Below are 12,500 nucleotides of genomic sequence, written 5' to 3' on the forward strand. Positions count from 1 at the left end.
TGTTATGTAGCTAAATGCTAGCTGGGTTGGGACTGTTGTTGCAGCTATCCAGAAGAGCTGGGTGATGTGTGCTTTTCCCAGGACATTATCAGGACTATTTCATGTCATTTCACTGAGATTTATTTGTGATCTTGTTGAATGTGATCCTAGACTATGGTTGCTGCAAGGCAACACAGGTGTGATCTGTAAAATGAACGAAGCATTGATTACCGGAATGAAACAGTAGATCTGTGGGGGATCTGATTGTGTTTGTAATGTTTACTAGCTACAGGATGCACCAAGGAAGCTCCTGGTCTCTGATTGGCCAATCAAACAGGGCAGGGCTTGTGGCTGGTCTTGCCAACCTTTTTTCATGATGACGGCTGAACAGAACAGTAGCCTACTGTATGTGTGCATGATGTGGCTCTGTGTGTGTGTGTGTGTGTGACTTTTTGTGTGTGATCATATGCATGCACACTCATGCTTGACTGAGCTCATCTGTTCTGTTCTCCACTGTTCTGTTCTCCTGTGTTCTGTTCTACTCTCTTCTGTTCTCCTGTGTTCTGTTCTCCTCTGTTCTGTTCTCCTGTGTTCTGTTCTCCTCTGTTCTGTTCTCCTCTGTTCTGTTCTCCTGTGTTCTGTTCTCCTGTGTTCTGTTCTCCTCTGTTCTGTTCTCCTCTGTTCTGTTCTCCTGTGTTATGTTCTACTCTGTTCTGTTCTCCTCTGTTCTCCTCTGTTCTGTTCTCCTCTGTTCTGTTCTCCTGTGTTCTGTTCTATTCTCCTCTGTTCTCCTGTGTTCTGATCTCCTCTGTTCTGTTCTCCTCTGTTCTGTTCTCCTCTGTTCTGTTCTCCTCTGTTCTGTTCTCCTCTGTTCTCCTCTGTTCTGTTCTCCTCTGTTCTGTTCTCCTCTGTTCTCCTCTGCTCTGTTCTCCTCTGTTCTGTTCTGTTCTCCTCTGTTCTCCTGTGTTCTGATCTCCTCTGTTCTGTTCTCCTCTGTTCTGTTCTCCTCTGTTCTGTTCTCCTCTGTTCTGTTCTCCTCTGTTCTGTTCTCCTCTGTTCTGTTCTCCTCTGTTCTACTCTGTTCTGTTCTCCTCTGTTCTGTTCTCCTCTGTTCTGTTCTCCTGTGTTCTGTTCTATTCTCCTCTGTTCTCCTCTGTTCTGTTCTCCTCTGTTCTGTTCTCCTCTGTTCTCCTCTGTTCTGTTCTGTTCTGTTCTCCTATGTTCTCCTCTGCTCTGTTCTCCTATGTTCTGTTCTCCTGTGTTCTGTTCTGTTCTACTCTGTTCTGTTCTCCTCTCTTCTCCTCTGTTCTGTTCTCCTCTGTTCTGTTCTCCTGTGTTCTGTTCTGTTCTGTTCTCCTCTGTTCTGTTCTCCTCTGTTCTCCTCTGTTCTGTTCTCCTCTGTTCTGTTCTCCTCTGTTCTGTTCTGTTCTCCTCTGTTCTGTTCTGCTGTCCTCTGTTCTGTTCTCCTCTGTTCTCCTCTGTTCTGTTCTGTTCTACTCTGTTCTGTTCTCCTCTGTTCTCCTCTGTTCTGTTCTCCTCTGTTCTGTTCTCCTCTCCTCTGTTCTACTCTGTTCTGTTCTACTCTGTCTGTTCTGTTCTCCTCTGTTCTCCTCTGTTCTGTTCTCCTCTGTTCTGTTCTCCTCTGTTCTGTTCTCCTCTCCTCTGTTCTCCTCTGTTCTGTTTTACTCTGTTCTATTCTCCTCTGTTCTGTTCTCCTTTGTTCTGTTCTCCTCTGTTCTGTTCTCCTCTGTTCTGTTCTGTTCTCCTCTGTTCTGTTCTCCTCTGTTCTGTTCTCCTCTCCTCTGTTCTCCTCTGTTCTGTTCTCCTCTGTTCTGTTCTCCTCTGTTCTGTTCTTTTCTATTCTGTTCTGTTCTCCTCTGTTCTGTTCTCCTCTGTTCTGTTCTCCTCTCCTCTGTTCTATTCTATTCTACTCTCCTCTGTTCTGTTCTCCTCTGTTCTGTTCTGGTCTCCTCTCCTCTGCTCTGTTCTGTTCTGTTCTCCTGTGTTCTGTTCTACTCTGTTCTGTTCTACTCTGTTCTGTTCTGTTCTCCTCTGTTCTCCTCTGTTCTCCTCTGTTCTTCTCTCCTCTTTTCTGCTCTGTTCTCCTTTGCTCTGCTCTCCTCTGTTCCCCCTTCCTCTGATCTCTTCTGTTCTCTTCTCCTCTGTTGTGTTCTCCTTTCCTCTCCTCTGTTCTGTTCTCCTCTGTTCTGTTCTCCTTTCCTCTCCTCTGTTCTGTTCTGTTCTCCTCTGTTCTGTTCTCCGCTCCTCTGTTCTCCACTCCTGTGTTCTCCTGTATTCTCCTGTGTTCTCCTGTGTTCTCATCTGGTCTCCTATGCTCTGTTCTCCTCTCCACTGTTCTCCTCTGTTCTCTGTTCTCTCCTCCTCTGTTCTCCCCTCCTCTGTTCTCCTCTCCTCTGTTCTCCTCTCCTCTGTTCTTCTCTCCACTGTTCTCCTCTGTTCTCTGTTCTCTCCTCCTCTGTTCTCCCCTCCTCTGTTCTCCCCTCCTCTGTTCTCCTCTCCTCTGTTCTCCTCTCCACTGTTCTCATCTGTTCTCCTCTGTTCTCCTCTCCTCTGTTCTCCTCTCCTCTTCTCCTCTCCACTGTTCTCCTCTGTTCTCCTCTGTTCTCCTCTGTTCTCCTCTGTTCTCCTCTCCTCTGTTCTGCTCTGCTCTGTAGATGGATGAGATTAAGGTAAAAGACAGAGCATGCTGTGTGCTGGGGAAGGAGCTGGGGGTTCAGGCTGGACACACTCAGAGGCTCCAGCTGCAGAAGGAGGCTGTGGATGAGCAGCTAGCCCAGATCAGAAGCAGGGAGGCTGGGGCAGGAGGACACCTCCACAGCCCCAAACCAGACGCTCCTTACCCCAGTGGTGCAGGAGACACCTCAGAGAGCCTCGTAAGCAATCTCTCTCCCTCCATCTCGCCTCTCACTAGTGCTTAATGCAGGCTGTCCCTCCATCTCGCCTCTCACTGCTGCTTAATGCAGGCTAGCAATAGCCTTACCTCCAAAAACGCAAGGCCTTTTGTTGCCTCTGCAACTTTTAGTTTAGCTAATGTGTTTATTTTGCTTTCTTTGTGCTTCACCTTCTTTATCTGTTTCTAGATGCTTAAATGGAGTCTAGAGATCTGCCCTGGCTGAGCCTAGATTTTCTCTATTCCTCCACCCAGCACCAGTCCCTCTCACCTTCCTTTACTGTCTATTACTGCACCCAGCACCAGTCCCTCTAACCTTCCTTTACTGTCTATTACTGCACCCAGCACCAGTCCCTCTAACCTTCCTTTACTGTCTATTCCTCCACCCAGCACCAGTCCCTCTAACCTTCCTTTACTCTCTATTCCTCCACCCAGCACCAGTCCCTCTCTCCTTCCTTTACTGTCTATTCCTCCACCCAGCACCAGTCCCTCTCTCCTTCCTTTACTGTCTATTCCTCCACCCAGCACCAGTCCCTCTCTCCTTCCTTTACTGTCTATTCCTCCACCCAGCACCAGTCCCTCTAACCTTCCTTTACTGTCTATTCCTCCACCCAGCACCAGTCCCTCTAACCTTCCTTTACTGTCTATTCCTCCACCCAGCACCAGTCCCTCTCTCCTTCCTTTACTGTCTATTACTGCACCCAGCACCAGTCCCTCTCACCTTCCTTTACTGTCTATTCCTCCACCCAGCACCAGTCCCTCTAACCTTCCTTTACTGTCTATTACTGCACCCAGCACCAGTCCCTCTAACCTTCCTTTACTGTCTATTCCTCCACCCAGCACCAGTCCCTCTAACCTTCCTTTACTCTCTATTCCTCCACCCAGCACCAGTCCCTCTAACCTTCCTTTACTGTCTATTCCTCCACCCAGCACCAGTCCTCTAACCTTCCTTTACTGTCTATTACTGCACCCAGCACCAGTCCCTCTAACCTTCCTTTACTGTCTATTCCTCCACCCAGCACCAGTCCCTCTAACCTTCCTTTACTGTCTATTCCTCCACCCAGCACCAGTCCATCTTACCTTCCTTTACTGTCTATTCCTCCACCCAGCACCAGTCCCTCTTACCTTCCTTTACTGTCTATTACTGCACCCAGCACCAGTCCCTCTCACCTTCCTTTACTATCTATTACTCCACCCAGCACCAGTCCCTCTCTCCTTCCTTTACTGTCTATTACTCCACCCAGCACCAGTCCTCTCTCCTTCCTTTACTGTCTATTACTGCACCCAGCACCAGTCCTCTAACCTTCCTTTACTGTCTATTCCTCCACCCAGCACCAGTCCTCTAACCTTCCTTTACTGTCTATTACTGCACCCAGCACCAGTCCTCTAACCTTCCTTTACTGTCTATTCCTCCACCCAGCACCAGTCCTCTAACCTTCCTTTACTGTCTATTCCTCCACCCAGCACCAGTCCTCTAACCTTCCTTTACTGTCTATTCCTCCACCCAGCACCAGTCCCTCTAACCTTCCTTTACTGTCTATTCCTCCACCCAGCACCAGTCCCTCTAACCTTCCTTTACTGTCTATTCCTCCACCCAGCACCAGTCCTCTAACCTTCCTTTACTGTCTATTCCTCCACCCAGCACCAGTCCCTCTCTCCTTCCTTTACTGTCTATTCCTCCACCCAGCACCAGTCCTCTAACCTTCCTTTACTGTCTATTCCTCCACCCAGCACCAGTCCCTCTAACCTTCCTTTACTGTCTATTCCTCCACCCAGCACCAGTCCTCTAACCTTCCTTTACTGTCTATTCCTCCACCCAGCACCAGTCCCTCTAACCTTCCTTTACTGTCTATTCCTCCACCCAGCACCAGTCCTCTAACCTTCCTTTACTGTCTATTACTGCACCCAGCACCAGTCCCTCTCTCCTTCCTTTACTGTCTATTCCTCCACCCAGCACCAGTCCCTCTAACCTTCCTTTACTGTCTATTCCTCCACCCAGCACCAGTCCTCTAACCTTCCTTTACTGTCTATTACTGCACCCAGCACCAGTCCTCTCACCTTCCTTTACTGTCTATTCCTCCACCCAGCACCAGTCCCTCTAACCTTCCTTTACTGTCTATTCCTCCACCCAGCACCAGTCCCTCTAACCTTCCTTTACTGTCTATTACTGCACCCAGCACCAGTCCCTCTAACCTTCCTTTACTGTCTATTCCTCCACCCAGCACCAGTCCTCTAACCTTCCTTTACTGTCTATTCCTCCACCCAGCACCAGTCCCTCTAACCTTCCTTTACTGTCTATTACTGCACCCAGCACCAGTCCCTCTAACCTTCCTTTACTGTCTATTACTGCACCCAGCACCAGTCCCTCTAACCTTCCTTTACTGTCTATTACTGCACCCAGCACCAGTCCTCTAACCTTCCTTTACTGTCTATTACTGCACCCAGCACCAGTCCTCTCTCCTTCCTTTACTGTCTATTCCTCCACCCAGCACCAGTCCTCTAACCTTCCTTTACTGTCTATTACTGCACCCAGCACCAGTCCTCTCTCCTTCCTTTACTGTCTATTCCTCCACCCAGCACCAGTCCTCTAACCTTCCTTTACTGTCTATTACTGCACCCAGCACCAGTCCCTCTAACCTTCCTTTACTGTCTATTCCTCCACCCAGCACCAGTCCCTCTCTCCTTCCTTTACTGTCTATTCCTCCACCCAGCACCAGTCCCTCTAACCTTCCTTTACTGTCTATTACTGCACCCAGCACCAGTCCATCTTACCTTCCTTTACTGTCTATTCCTCCACCCAGCACCAGTCCTCTCTCCTTCCTTTACTGTCTATTACTGCACCCAGCACCAGTCCCTCTAACCTTCCTTTACTGTCTATTACTGCACCCAGCACCAGTCCCTCTCTCCTTCCTTTACTGTCTATTACTCCACCCAGCACCAGTCCTCAAACCTTCCTTTACTGTCTATTCCTCCACCCAGCACCAGTCCTCTCTCCTTCCTTTACTGTCTATTACTGCACCCAGCACCAGTCCCTCTAACCTTCCTTTACTGTCTATTCCTCCACCCAGCACCAGTCCTCTAACCTTCCTTTACTGTCTATTACTGCACCCAGCACCAGTCCTCTAACCTTCCTTTACTGTCTATTACTGTACCCAGCACCAGTCCCTCTAACCTTCCTTTACTGTCTATTCCTCCACCCAGCACCAGTCCCTCTCTCCTTCCTTTACTGTCTATTCCTCCACCCAGCACCAGTCCCTCTCTCCTTCCTTTACTGTCTATTCCTCCACCCAGCACCAGTCCCTCTAACCTTCCTTTACTGTCTATTACTGCACCCAGCACCAGTCCCTCTAACCTTCCTTTACTGTCTATTCCTCCACCCAGCACCAGTCCTCTCTCCTTCCTTTACTGTCTATTCCTGCACCCAGCACCAGTCCTCTCACCTTCCTTTACTGTCTATTCCTCCACCCAGCACCAGTCCCTCTCTCCTTCCTTTACTGTCTATTCCTGCACCCAGCACCAGTCCTCTCACCTTCCTTTACTGTCTATTCCTCCACCCAGCACCAGTCCTCTAACCTTCCTTTACTGTCTATTACTGTACCCAGCACCAGTCCTCTCACCTTCCTTTACTGTCTATTCCTCCACCCAGCACCAGTCCCTCTCTCCTTCCTTTACTGTCTATTCCTCCACCCAGCACCAGTCCCTCTAACCTTCCTTTACTGTCTATTCCTCCACCCAGCACCAGTCCCTCTCTCCTTCCTTTACTGTCTATTCCTCCACCCAGCACCAGTCCCTCTCTCCTTCCTTTACTCTCTATTACTGCACCCAGCACCAGTCCCTCTCTCCTTCCTTTACTGTCTATTCCTCCACCCAGCACCAGTCCCTCTCTCCTTCCTTTACTGTCTATTCCTCCACCCAGCACCAGTCCTCTCTCCTTCCTTTACTGTCTATTACTGCACCCAGCACCAGTCCCTCTAACCTTCCTTTACTGTCTATTACTCCACCCAGCACCAGTCCTCTAACCTTCCTTTACTGTCTATTCCTCCACCCAGCACCAGTCCTCTAACCTTCCTTTACTGTCTATTCCTCCACCCAGCACCAGTCCCTCTAACCTTCCTTTACTGTCTATTACTGCACCCAGCACCAGTCCCTCTAACCTTCCTTTACTGTCTATTCCTCCACCCAGCACCAGTCCTCTAACCTTCCTTTACTGTCTATTCCTCCACCCAGCACCAGTCCTCTAACCTTCCTTTACTGTCTATTCCTCCACCCAGCACCAGTCCCTCTCTCCTTCCTTTACTGTCTATTCCTCCACCCAGCACCAGTCCCTCTAACCTTCCTTTACTGTCTATTCCTCCACCCAGCACCAGTCCCTCTCTCCTTCCTTTACTATCTATCTGCAGATACGATGTTCTCTATTGTTGAAAGATGTCTTCTGCACCACTGAATAAGGAATTCTTGAGATGTTTATAGATGGTTTTGTTACGATCTCGTTCTTTCGTCTTCAGCTCTTTTTAAAATATTTTCACATGTTCAGCTCATAAATATATATATATATGAATCTCTGATTGTTCAACACAGTGGATACAAAAGACTGCACATTTCAATTGTAATAAATTTCAATTTTATTAATATATTACATCAAATTCTTTGTAATCAAATTTACACTAGTCACCATTCCCTGTTGAAGAACTAAATGTTTTATGTCCTAGCTGTTCTTTCAGCACCAATCCAAGCCTGCCTGCTGTGCACCAGTCCGTGGCCTGTGACTTCCTCAATCTATAAGCACATCACCTGAACGCCTTCACACTGTCACCGATATTCACACTCCCTCACACTCACCTACTCATGCTTACAGAGCAGACACCTGTTATTTCAACAGGCTACTGACTTATTATTATTATTATCAGCATATCTCTCAATGTAGGTAGTCTCTTCTCACAGCTGCTGAGTCTGGGGGTCATGAGTCGGGAGTAGCAGGGACCAGCTTTGGGGTCAATTCCAATTCAAGTCAGTCAATTCAGGAAGTAAATTGATGTTCCAATTCAATAATTGAATAAAAAAAATGCATCTATTTTCAATGACTTCTCAATAAACTGAAAAGGAGAAGATATTTATTTTAAATGTTAAATTCAAATCATTTCCTGAATTGACTGCCTTCAATTCAAAAGGACCCCAACCCTGATGAGTAGCAAGCAAGGCTGCGCTGTAATAAACACTAGAGGAAGTGACCGTAGCCTATTGAGTAGTGCTTTTATTTTCACTGCAGAAAATGGATGGATGTTTTTATTTTTCTGTTTATTATTTGTTCTGTGTAAGAATGAATGTACCCACTGCACACTTCATTACACTGTTATTTAGAAAAATCCATGTCAACAGGAACCCAGAAGTGTCCAGGTGTATTTTAACACATTAACTGACGTTTCCGCATGGAGTGTTTACAGTGAAGGTCCATAGGGCTTTAGATAAGTGGGGGTCAGTGGATGAGGCCTAATATACTGTAATAATACAGCCTATAGGGGTCTGGGGATGAGGCCTAATATACTGTAATAATATACTGTAATAATATACTGTAATAATACAGCCTATAGGGGTCAGGGGATGAGGCCTAATATACTGTAATAATATAGTGTAATAATATACTGTAATATTATACTGTAATAATACACTGTAATAATACACTGTAATAATACAGCCTATAGGGGTCAGGGGATGAGGCCTAATATACTGTAATAATATAGTGTAATAATATACTGTAATATTATACTGTAATAATACACTGTAATAATACAGCCTATAGAGGTCTGGGGATGAGGCCTAATATACTGTAATAATATACTGTAATAATATACTGTAATAATACAGCCTATAGGGGTCAGGGGATGAGGCCTAATATACTGTAATAATATAGTGTAATAATATACTGTAATATTATACTGTAATAATACACTGTAATAATACAGCCTATAGGGGTCTGGGGATGAGGCATAATATACTGTAATAATATACTGTAATAATATACTGTAATAATACAGCCTATAGGGGTCAGGGGATGAGGCCTAATATACTGTAATAATATACTGTAATAATATACTGTAATAATACAGCCTATAGGGGTCAGTGGATGAGGCCTAATATACTGTAATAATATACTGTAATAATACAGCCTATAGGGGTCTGGGGATGAGGCCTAATATACTGTAATAATATAGTGTAATAATATACTGTAATAATACAGCCTATAGGGGTCTGGGGATGAGGCCTAATATACTGTAATAATATACTGTAATAATATACTGTAATAATACAGCCTATAGGGGTCAGGGGATGAGGCCTAATATACTGTAATAATATACTGTAATAATATACTGTAATAATATGGCCTATAGGGGTCTGGGGATGAGGCCTAATATACTGTAATAATATACTGTAATAATACACTGTAATAATATAGCCTATAGGGGTCTAGGGATGAGGCCTAATATACTGTAATAATATACTGTAATAATATACTATAATAATATACTGTAATAATATACTATAATAATATACTGTAATAATATACTGTAATAATACAGCCTATAGGGGTCAGTGGATGAGGCCTAATATACTGTAATAATATACTGTAATAATATGGCCTATAGGGGTCTGGGGATGAGGCATAATATACTGTAATAATATACTGTAATAATATACTCTAATAATATACTGTAATAATATGGCCTATAGGGGTCAGGGGATGAGGCCTAATATACTGTAATAATATACTGTAGTAATATACTGTAATAATATAGTGTAATAATATACTGTAATAATATACTGTAATAATTTACTGTAATAATATACTGTAATAATACAGCCTATAGGGGTCAGGGGATGAGGCCTAATATACTGTAATAATATACTGTAGTAATATACTGTAATAATATACTGTAATAATATACTGTAATAATTTACTGTAATAATATACTGTAATAATACAGCCTATAGGGGTCAGGGGATGAGGCCTAATATAGTGTAATAATATACTGTAATAATACAGCCTATAGGGGTCTGGGGATGAGGCCTAATATAGTGTAATAATATACTGTAATAATACAGCCTATAGGGGTCTGGGGACGGTGTTTGAGGTTATTCCCAGTAATCTGCAGCTGGTTTGTGTTTCAGGAACAGCAGTTGGATGAGAAGGACGCTCGACGCTTCCAGCTGAAGATCGCTGAGCTGAGTGCCGTCATCCGCAAACTGGAGGACCGTAACGCCCTCCTGTCAGAGGAAAGAAATGAACTGGTGAGCCGTTCTGACGTCTTCTAATCACAAGTATCCTGCTGCTACAACTGAGGGTATTGGAGTGTCACCCATTGATAGAAATGGCTGAGGATATGATCATGGTATTGTTGTAAGGTATTCCTGACTGAAAAGGATTTTAAGCCTGATCTTTTGCAGAAGAAATAGTCCTAAAAAATGACCAAATGGAATACTGCACACAACACATACACAGACAGCTTCCTGGAAATAAATAGCAATATTAACTTTCTATCACGATCCTCAATTTGCTGTAGCCAGGATTCAAGTCATAGCTAAATGTTGTCAAGACAGTGAAGACATTTCAGTCATCCTAGGAGTTATGTGATAGCGATCTGATATTCTCCACTAGCCTGCTACACTGTTAACACGTAAGTCCGAGGTATTGCCAGAATTAAATACTGACTCTCCTATGTGATTTAAACTACTGTTTCTGCTTCTGGCACAACAGCCGGCTTTGGTATTGGATCAGTTTGGTTCTGGAACAACAGCCAGCTTTGGTATTGGATCAGTTTGGTTCTGGAACAACAGCCAGCTTTGGTATTGGATCAGTTTGGTTCTGGAACAACAACATGCTTTGGTATTGGATCAGTTTGGTTCTGGAACAACAGCCGTCTTTGGTATTGGATCAGTTTGGTTCTGGAACAACAACAGGCTTTGTGGTGGATCATTGATATTATGGTAAAATATGGTGGTGGATCATTGATGTTATGGTAAAATATGGTGGTGGATCATTGATGTTATGGTAAAATATGGTGGTGGATCATTGATGTTATGGTAAAATATGGTGGTGGATCATTGATGTTATGGTAAAATATGGTAGTGGATCATTGATGTTATGCGGCTATTTTGCTTCCACTGGTCCTGGGGGCCTTGTTAAGGTCAACAGCATCATGAACTTTACCAAGTACCAGGACATTTGACCAAATACCAGGTTGTGTGTCTCAAGAGGCTGACACTTGGCCTCAAGTGGATCTTCCAGCAAGACAATAACCCCATCAACACATCAAAATCCACAAAGAAATTGTTAATAGACCACAAAAATCAACATTTTGCAATGGCCACTTCAGTCTCTGGACTTGAACCCCATTGAAAACCTGTGGTTTGAATTGGAAAAGGGCAGTTCATAAGAGCAGATGAAGGATATCCAGGATCTGGAAAGATTCTGTATGGAGGACTGGTCTAAGACCCCCCCCCCCCCCCCCCCCAATGTACTGCTCATCTTTATCAAGTGTGCCAATAGTTGTGGACCTGACTGTGCGTGTGTCTGTGTCTAGCAGCAGCGCCCGCGAGAGGCAGAGGGCCCCTGCTGGACAAGAACGATACTGATGACGTGTGTGTGTGTGTGTGTGTGTGTGTGTGTGTGTGTGTGTGTGTGTGTGTGTGTGTGTGTGTGTGTGTGTGTGTGCGTGCGTGCGTGCGTGCGTGCGTGCGTGCCCGTCTAGCTGAAGCGCCTAAGAGAGGCAGAGAGCCAGTTTATGCCCCTGCTGGACAAGAACAAGAGGCTGAGCAGGAAGAATGAGGAGCTGGCCCACGCATTCAGACGCATGGAGAACAAACTACGCTTCATTACAGAGGAGAACATGGAAATGGTACAGTACACACGCACACACACACAACATCTTCATAAGACAAATGTCCTCATAATGCAGTAGTTATTCTGGTATTTTTTCCCTGTAAACCATGATTACAAAACACAGAAAGATGCACCCTACTCATAGATAACACTGTCTACTACCTGCCTGTCAAAGAGTTTATTGACGTTGGCACATCCAATGATTTTTCTCTTGTTTGGAATTTCATTTGTGGCAACTGACATCTTCAATTCCATTCACTCACAGCAGTTTGTTCTCCAAGTCAATTTTCCTGAACAGCTGCTCAAAACATCTTCTGATATTCATTCTGAGAAATCTCCGTAAGGATCTGCCTGCAGAGCCTGGTGTGTTTAAGTCTACTATTGTGAAAAATGTCTTGCTATGAGAAGACACTGTTCATACCATAGTGGAATATGAGAAGACACTGTTCATACCATAGTGGAACATGAGAAGACACTGTTCATACCATAGTGGAACATGAGAAGACACTGTTCATACCATAGTGGAACATGAGAAGACACTGTTCATACCATAGTGGAACATGAGAAGACTGTTTATATCATAGTGGAACATGAGAAGACACTGTTCATACCATAGTGGAACATGAGAAGACACTGTTCATACCATAGTGGAACATGAGAAGACACTGTTCATACCATAGTGGAACATGAGAAGACTGTTTATATCATAGTGGAACATGAGAAGACACTGTTCAT

At 44.6% G+C, this 12,500-nt stretch overlaps 1 protein-coding gene across 5 annotated transcripts in view; it reads left to right on the top strand.

Annotated features, from left to right (window-relative positions):
- Positions 1-2,612: 2,612 nt before the first annotated feature.
- LOC115152717 (janus kinase and microtubule-interacting protein 3-like) overlaps positions 2,613-12,500 on the top strand; it is a 25,790-nt gene continuing 15,902 nt past the window's right edge. For 3 of the 5 annotated variants that reach the window (XM_029697462.1, XM_029697464.1, XM_029697465.1), the window contains exons 1-3: positions 2,614-2,873; positions 10,055-10,174; positions 11,635-11,781. In XM_029697462.1, the coding sequence (XP_029553322.1) occupies positions 2,655-2,873; positions 10,055-10,174; positions 11,635-11,781 (486 nt within the window). In that variant the 5' untranslated portion in view covers positions 2,614-2,654. Of the gene's footprint in view, positions 2,874-10,054; positions 10,175-11,634; positions 11,782-12,500 lie in introns of all 5 variants that reach the window. The other 2 variants (XM_029697461.1, XM_029697463.1) reach the window with 2 other exon arrangements.

Source organism: Salmo trutta, chromosome 18, assembly GCF_901001165.1.
Source record: "Salmo trutta chromosome 18, fSalTru1.1, whole genome shotgun sequence".
NCBI lineage: Eukaryota > Metazoa > Chordata > Actinopteri > Salmoniformes > Salmonidae > Salmo > Salmo trutta.